We start from the raw sequence: 9,274 nt of genomic DNA, 5'->3' as shown, positions 1-9,274 counted from the left end.
CAGAACATAATGTGCTGTCAAGCAAACAAACAAAAAAAAACCGGCATGCAAAATTGCACAAAAAAAAAAAAAAAAAAAAAATCCGCGAAGCAGCGAGGCCGCGAAAAGTGAACCTCGTTATAGCGAGGGACCACAGTATAATCTGAAAAGAAAATCAAACTGTATATGTATATATCAAAAATAACTGACTGACAACAAACAAAAAGAAGATCAAATTTAAAACATGGATATTTCTTGATATGAGAAAAATGAAAGCAAAAAGACATCAGTCATAACTCTTACAAGATCAACAGATTGATCACACTTGATTATAGAAGAAAGGCATGCAGCCCCAAAATGCATTTCTCATTATGGAGATGGTTTATATTGGTGACACCAGTCTCCTGTGAGATGTGAGTCGCAGGTCAGAGAGGTCTTGAACTCATAGCCGCCACTGTCAGCTGAACAGGTAAATGTATATGCCCCCTGAGTTGGATCCGCCCGACATGATCCCAGACGGTCGTCGTAGAAGAGATCCTCGTCCCATAATTCAACATACAAATAACTGTGTGTGTCCACCTTCATGAGAAAAATAGCATTAAAAATAGGATTGAATATACTGTTGTCCTTCAAATAATGAGCTGGAGATTTTGTTTCATAAAGAATTGTGACAGTGGTAATACACTTCTTCATAAAATTTAAATTCTGGTAGCACTGTAGTGTTTTTCCTATATCAGTCATATTATTGCATATTTTAAATAAGGGGGAAATGTGCAGTAGCAAGATTTGCATTCAGTAGTTTATGACACATGGTTGACATTGTTAAAGCATTCATATCAACCCAAATGATTACCCTAATTTTTTTTAAATATACCTGTTGAAAGAATGAGTTCTGCTTAAACCTAGCCAAATGGAAATAAATAACCTCAGTTTAAAAACAGCTAAAGTTAACTGAATATAAAAGATGTAAGTAGCTCCAAGTTTTAAAAAGTAAGTACATCAAACCTGCAGTCGGTCTGTTGCTAGAATGGTATTAAAATTCCTTCAATACGGCCCTTGATCTTATATGTAGTCAGGGTTCACTGACCTGTCCAAGATTAAAATAAGCATTCCATCGGGGATAATTTGATTCGATCATGCGAGTCTGATGATTGATGGAACCGAACCTCAGTTTAACATAGCTGTGAGTAGGAGAAAGACACAAAAATGATTAATATTGCAGATTGTATATACTATCTCTAAATCCTAATCCCTGTCCACTCTTTCCTCACCTGTCAGTTGGGCCAAGATGATCTCCTTTTAGATTCCAGGCTCGGGTGATTTCCACAGTTAGCTTCCCCCTCCAGGCTTGTCGAGGACAACAGTTGAAATCTAGGTTAGGATTGCCCCGCCAACAATTTCGTTCGCTGTGTGATTGACTCACATCATTGTCTGTTATGTACTGCTCTATGGCAGCCTTCATCCCTGACTTCTTTGTGCCTTTCGGTATCAGCTGAAACATTGGGCGAATGAAGTAGGAAGCAACATCTGGATGATCCTTCAGGCTGTTCAGCCAGTTTTTAAAACCCAGGGAGTCATCATATGCAAGTGAAAACTCTCCCAACCACCCATTACCTCCTACCACATCTGTATAGTGTTGGTGGAGACCAAAGCTGTACTTAGTGGCAATGTCCCGGTTTTCCAGGATGTTTTTGCAAGAACCTTGGACAGCAGATGGATTCAGCTTTCCCAAGCCAATGGAGACACCCATCGACAGGCAGGAGTGTAACTAGAAGGCAGGAGAAGACATAAGATGCAGGATTTCCATTAAATAGGAACACATGCCACGAGAAGCGCTTGTGATGTTAGGCCTACATGTCATGAAACTTGTGAACTAAGTGTGTTACTCAAGGGTTATTGAAAATGTCCTACAAAATATCCTAGGGTGTAGACCCAATTTAAAATGTAATAAGAAAGCTTTGTTTAGACAAAGAAAGGTATTCATGTCTCATTGTTCTGGTTCTCTCTGTATTATTGAAAGTTCTTTACCTTACAATGAACCAAATTCCTTGAGACGACTTTTGCTGTGCTATATAAATCAAACTGAACTGAGCTTCTGTTACTGGACCTTGTGCAGTATTGGACAGTTGTGGCTTTCTTCCCAGAGGGGTATATAGTATGGTCAATTTCCCTGTGCCTGGTATGGTAACTTATTTTTCTATGGTCTTTGTCTTTTTGTATTTTCTGTTTGTTAATGCACTTTGTTGATATTTGTTAAAATGCAGATGTTACAAATTACTTATACATACATTCAGTGTTGAAAATTGTAAAAAGTTTTGGCAATGCTAACCATCACATGATTTCTTGTAAATGATGTGTACAGATACAGATCCATACTGTTCATATTATTCCAAAAGAAGTAAAGTAGAAACAATTTGTAGTTGATCGTTAATTCATTAAGTCTTTAAAAGGTCCTCAGGTGTTTCTCTCTCTCTCTCTCTTTTTTTTTTTTTACCTGATCCTGATGCCTGTTTCGGCTAGGAGGAGGCAAGAGTGAAATCACCATTCACCTGATTTACGCTATTCATGCCCACTGGCAGTTGAGAAATTTGAAAAACAAACTTGGAAAAAAGAGAATGGAGAGATAACAATGAAGAAAATGTCAAATGTAACTAATTCATCAGCAATTTTCAAACGGCAGTCGATTGGATGTGGGTTCCAAAGTCTTTGCCACAAGGTGGAACTAGTCAGTTAGGCAAATTCTTGTCACAGACAGTGGGGAGCTGACTGTGTGTAGAGAGAACACTGGATCCAAATGCAGACTAAAACGGAGCGTGAAACGTGACTTGGACAAAAAGTGAGCTGTTTGTTGTGGCTGATAAGAACAGTACACAAACAAAGCAAAGGCGAGTGGGGCGAAAACTAAACTAGAACCTAAACTGGAGAAATTAAACTATGATAACTATGACAAAAACATGAACATGATTCAGAACAGGTGCATGCAGGAAAATATGAATATAAACATGAATCATGAACTATCTGAAGCTTGACTTGACATGAAAGAAAGAACACAAAACAACCCGACAAAGACTGAAGGAAACACACAGACTAAATATACACAGGAGGTGATCAGGGGAAGTGGAAACACCTGGGGAAACAGCTGACACAAATGAACATAATGACGTCACAGGGGAAGAGTAAAACTATGCACACTGAACAAAGAAACACAAGACTTTCAAAATAAAACAGGAAACATAGCGAGACGTAGACATGACAGCACAGGCTTTACAACATGAAACACGTGGACAAGAAATACAAAACAACTAGCACAGAAGGCCTGGGTGAAACAGACTAAACTAAAATTCACAGCCAATTAATAATAATCCCAACCTCCACATTATCTTCAAAATATAACAAAAGAGATGAAAACCAACTGAAACTGCTGGGTCACAGAACCAGCTGCTGACAGTTCTGATGCAGAAGTGGCTAAAATACACTACATTTCCAAAAGTATTCACTAATCCATCCAAATCATTGAATTCAGGTGTTCCAATAACTTCCATGATCACAGGTGTATAAAATCAAGCACCTAGGCATGCTACAAACATTTGTGAAAGACATGAAAGTTTGGTGGAGGGAGGATTGTGGTGTGGGGTTGTTTTTCAGGAGTTGGGCTTGGCCCCTTAGTCCCAGTGAAAGGAACTCTTGATGCTTCAGTACACTAAGGTATTTTGGACATGCTTCCAACTTTGTGGGAACAGTTTGGGAATGGCCCCTTCCTGTTTCAACATAACTAAGCACCAGTGCAGACAGCAAGATCCATAAAGACATGGATGAGTGAGCTTGGTGTGGAAGAACTTGACTGGCTCACACAGAGTCCTGACCTCAACCTGACAGAACCTTTTGCAATGAATTAAAGCAGAGACTTCTCATCTAATATCGGTGTCTGACCTCACAAATGTGCTTCTTGAAGAATGATCAAAAATTCCCATGAACACACTCCTAAAACTTATGGAAAGCCTTACCTGGAGAGTTCAAGCTATTATAGCTGACATCATAATGAACCCTATGGATTAAGTATGGGGTGTTACTCAGGTTGATATCGTGTTTATGGTTGTTGTTGATGTTGAAAATGGCAGGGACAGAAGCTAGAGGTTTTTCAGCACAGCAGAGAGAGCTCCTGATGGACTGTGAGCCAATTATAGAGATAAGGTACAATGGTTTCTTTCACTTTAGTCAGTAGAACAACTGAGAGAATATCTTTTGGAAGGGAATAAGCTCCTTGCATTCATATACAAATGTAATAAGAATGATGTTGCTATTCAGTTGTTGGCAAAAAAAAAATAAATTATTTAGCATCCCTTATGTTCTTATTCATATGGAGCAGAAATATGCAGTCTGGTGACTGTGTGCAGGCAAATATTCTTCATGTACCTCATTTGAGGAGAATCCGTTTAGTCTGGACAAACAGGTTCGTACAGCTGTGACTCGTCTAAGACGGCCACCAAGACGAACCTGTAATGTAGCACAAAGTTTTAATAAAAAAGTGTTTTTACTCCTGAAATAATCCAATTAACAGTGTTTCTGTGTTTTAACCTTGCGAATGTAATGTGTGCCGTAGGTATCTATGACCTCGTTGTACTGATCTCTGGTGGAGGAGTTATAGCGACTTGGCAAACTGGCCACATCCCTGCTGAACTCAGAGCTAAGAGTCGGTGTTCTTGATACCCGGTAACTAGACAGAAAGAAACTGATTAGTAAATTATTAAAAACTGAAATTATATATTGTTAATCTAAACTTGTGGTATATGTGGTAATGCCAGGATTTTCACAGCTAACCGATAATGAGTACAGGTGACCGTGTGTGTGCTGAAGGAGTAGTGGTCCTCTTTGGTCCTTTTTGTAGCAAATGCATATGCCATGGAGTGTGTTCCTCCAATCCCCACGCTGGTAGATATGGGATTTATATCTAGTCCAGCCTGATAAATAGAAATGTAATTTTATTACCATTTTTTGTTTTTTATAATAGTCAATGTGATATAAAAGTATTAGATATAATAAATACTGTCTTATTATTCATTCACTCAATTACTTTGAATATAATACTTTTTTTCTGGGGATCAAAAATATTAAACCGGAAATATAAAATGAAATAATGAGACAAGAAATTCATATTTGTATCACATTTACACAGCTCAGAGAGCCAAAATCTAATCAAATCAGCCCTTTTGATGAGAACTTGCACACTAAGGTTTTTATGTTATTGCAGTCTGTTTGATTCAGTGCACATTTCACTTGTAAAAGAAAAAAAAAGTAACGAATCAGCATGCAATGTTGCTTACAAATTTTGCATTTCTATTAGTTTTAATAACAAGTAATTACAGTAACACTATTTTGTAGTTTCAAACAGTAATTTTGTTTCAAACAGTAAGTGCAAGATGTTTCCTACCTTCCAGTCGTGGATGTCCTGATCAGTATAAGAGTGAAGTAGTGAACTGTGGACACAATTTGAAGGAGAAGAATTACTTTTTATTTACTTGTTTCATTTCTTTAAAATTTTTACAGTCAAGCACGGAGGTGGAACCATAATGTTTTGGTGCTGTTTTGTTGCTAAATGGTGACTTCACCAAATTGAGGGGTTAATGGATTTTATTTACCATAAAATCTCGGACGAGAACCCTTTTCTGTCAGTCACAACACTTAAGGCTTGTCATGGATGGGTCTTCCAACATGCAAAAGAAGCATTAAGGTGATGGCCAAGCCAATCTCCAGACCTCAGTCCTATAGAAAATGTGGAGGGAGCTGAATCTTGGAGTTGCCAAGTAACAGCCAAGAAACCTAAAGGATTTAGAGAGTTTCTGTAGTGTGCCCCGGCAAATAAATATAAATTCAGTGTATATAGTGAGATGCTGTTTCTATTCAATCAGACTGTTGTTGCCAGTATCCCCTATTTTACTGCCCTCCCCTTTTTACACTGTGATGGGAATGTAGTATGGTGAGTAAGAATAGTATGTGGCTGCACATATTACTGAAGAAGGCTGGCTTATTAATGGGTAGGACTGTGGATTCACTGGGAATTATTGTGGAAAGGTGTATGGAGAAAAATACTAGTCACCCTCTCCATAATATTTTGAAGGGTCAGAAATGTAAACAGCAGGTCATCACTTTACCTTCCAATATTGTAACAAGAATTCACCCATCTTTATTGTTTTATTCTACAGTGGAGGAAATATCATTTGATCCTTTTTTGAATATTAAAGTTTACTCACAAAGAAGTTAATAGTTTTTCATTTTGTTGGTGTTTCCTTTTAATGGAGAGAGACAACGTGCCAACCAGACATCTAAGAAAAATATGTGTCTGTCATGGCTAACTGGTATTGTGACAGACTAGGTGAAGTAATGAGATGAAAATGATCTCTGCGATGAAATCCTTTCAGCAACAAATGTACTACGCTATACTGTACCTAACAGTGGTGTGTGCACTGCTGGAGATATCGGTTTTGCATTGGCTGATTGCACGCCAGTCGACAACAGAGGCCGGCAGCTGAAGATAAAAAAACAGAACACCATGATTAAGATGTGCACATAACCTATCTACTATAGTTTGCTGGTGATCACAGTTTATCTATTTACTTTTTGTAGAATTCTGTTTTGATTGCGGTTGGTGCAGAGAGTACAGGTGCCATCTGGTTTGCGGTAAGTAGCTACATCAATCATGTAGGCTCCTTTTCGGCGCAGGGTGATGACATCAAATCCCTCCCCAATCAGGTTGTGGCCTGGTACAAATGGAGCAGACTCACACTTGCTGTTGTTCACCGTCATACAGGAAAGAACAGGGGAGTTCCATGACAGAAAGAGAAGGAGGCTCAGGTAAAGAGGAGGTGGGGTTGGACTGGAGCGCATGGCTGAAGTCAAAGACAAAACAGACAAAATGACAAAAGTTTTGCAAACAGGTTTTGTCTGGGTATCACAACAGGGGTTATCAATTTTCTTTATTTTACCTGTCACTGTTCTGACTGAGTGTTGCATACCTCAGTCAAAAGGAACAAAATGAAGCCATGAAAAATCCATTAAAAAGTATTGGTAACACTTTCTGTTACAGCTTGGTAATAATGTGGTAATAGTGAGGTCCTTTGTCAGAGACCAAGCACTCTGTGCTTACTCTGCTAGACCTCACTGCAGTGTTGAACACTGTTGAGCATAATACTTTATTACAGAGATTGAACACTTAATTACAAAAAATATTCAATAATATCAAAGTAGTTCTTGTACATCAACAGAGGTTATAGCTAAGAAATATTACACGGAACTTTATGTAGCTGACCAGAAACTGCAGACGATAATGTGGAAACAAACTCTTGCCTATGAGGCAAAACCCATTACTAGTGGTTTAGCAATATATGGGCAACAATATGACAACCAGATTTTATCAAAATGGTCAAATCTGTGCATTAGAACTTTTGTATACTGACTTATGGTAGGAGCCCACAATAATAAGGTAATATTGGTTTATACTTACATAAGGATGCTATTACCGTATTATAATGCCGGCCAGCATTCTTTTTTGTTTGAAGCTAGAGATGTAAATATTATGTTTAATGTTCTGGCTTATTGTGTAAATACGTGTGGAGGTTTCTGTGTAATAACCAGCAAACAGGGCTAAAAACTGCACAAAAATTTTATTTGTGTAATGAAACAAAAATGATATATTGCAGTATTAAAGGGTTTGTCTCTGGGTCATCACATGTTGTGACTAATTGTCAATATTATATCTGTCTCCATTCATTTTAATGAATACAATTTTAACTTTTTATCCTGAAATTCGATAAATAAATGCTCATTGTTGTTCATTTCTTATTGGGGTAAATTGACATGGTAATTTACGCTATGAACCTAACCTGATCTGGAGCAGGTTAGGCTCCAGGTTAGAGACAGACTAGAAACAGGTCATACCTACTGACCACTCAATTCTTCAGAAATAAACATTCTTAAAGATCTACTAGAACACTGCATGGAGAGTAGGAGTAGAACAAAAAAAGATAATCACAACCAAACCATTTTTTTCAATGGTATTATGTATGGTTTGTGTGTATGTATGGTATTATATATTTCAATGGTATACTTATAATGGTAAGTTCCACTCACTTAAATTCAACAACTCACAGACACCTAAGTCAGCAGCCTTATACACAAAGAAGCCATCACACATGCGTGAGTGTCTGTTTTGCAGACATTGCAGCAGTTTCATGCTCTTACAGGTAACTCATAGATCAGTTCTTGAAACAAAGAACTTTTGACGGTCTGGAGGGCAGAGCCCAAAAGAAGAGGCCTGGTCTCTTTCACAGTAGTGATGGACATGTTCAGTTTACTATGTTAAACTGAGTTTAACATGAATTGCTTCTTTGTGTGAGTGGCTGCTGCTGTGTTCCTGAATAAATCAGAAGTCAGAATTTCTAGAATACCCTCTCAACTCATATTTCCCACACTGAAAGTCAGAGCAGCACCAGCATTACTAAAATTGTTAACTTTTAATCTGTACTGCCACTGTTGTGCATTTTTGACTCCCTAAATAAGACATATGCAAAGGACCATATCCATGAATGTACTTTTAAAGTGCAAAAAAAAAAAAGATACCTGAATGATTCTGCCAATAATCAAAACAAATGTTTTTTTTTTCTACAGTTCTACATCCGCAGGTTGTTGATTTTGCAAAACTGAAATTGTTCTGTTCAGTAGGGGTGGGTGGATCAATCCAAATATCGATAGTATTGATTTAATGCTGGCACTGACATTGAATTGTTACTAGTGTGGTCGGCTCGATGCGTTAGTTTGTTTTTCTTATGTAAGTTCAGTATGTTGCTACTGATCATCAAAAAGGAGACATGTCTGTGCAAACTGCTTCCCTCTCATGCAGGCACACTCTTGTCCGCTCCCTCCTCCCTGCTCAGTTGTGTTTAGTTGTCCTACAGTCATATGACTCGGATGCACTAAGCAAAACCATGCAAGCTGCAGTAAGTGAGAAATTGGAACAATATATAGAGCTACTTTACAGCTGTAAATCGAAACACTACAAACAATGATGCCTGCTGGAAGGAAGTTTTCTACTTTGGCAATCCTACAAACTTATATAAAGATATGAAAGACCATGAACAACACAACTTTGTCCTAGAAAAGCAGTAAAAGAAATGAAGAGAGGATGAAGGAAATCGTTCAGACAGACCCAGATCCCTCGCACAGAGACAGAGCCCACTGTCAGTTTTTTTTTTTCCGAGAGGGAAATTATAACCAGGTAGTTCATATATTGGTAACTGTGGCA

General features: G+C 38.0%; 1 protein-coding gene across 1 annotated transcript; it reads right to left on the bottom strand.

Annotated features, from left to right (window-relative positions):
- Positions 1–348: 348 nt before the first annotated feature.
- On the bottom strand, positions 349–6,861 carry LOC134629698 (perforin-1-like). The gene is made up of 9 exons (XM_063477219.1): positions 6,592–6,861; positions 6,423–6,502; positions 5,408–5,453; positions 4,798–4,937; positions 4,555–4,693; positions 4,393–4,473; positions 1,251–1,747; positions 1,067–1,160; positions 349–558 (listed from the first exon to the last, which is right to left on the bottom strand). Exons 1-9 carry the CDS (start codon positions 6,859–6,861, stop codon positions 349–351), a joined length of 1,557 nt encoding a protein of 518 aa, XP_063333289.1.
- Positions 6,862–9,274: the final 2,413 nt, after the last annotated feature.

This window comes from Pelmatolapia mariae, linkage group LG6, assembly GCF_036321145.2.
Source record: "Pelmatolapia mariae isolate MD_Pm_ZW linkage group LG6, Pm_UMD_F_2, whole genome shotgun sequence".
Taxonomy (NCBI): domain Eukaryota; kingdom Metazoa; phylum Chordata; class Actinopteri; order Cichliformes; family Cichlidae; genus Pelmatolapia; species Pelmatolapia mariae.
The sequence above is the reverse complement of the archived record's forward strand: the minus strand, read 5'-3'. Positions and strand labels throughout refer to the sequence as shown.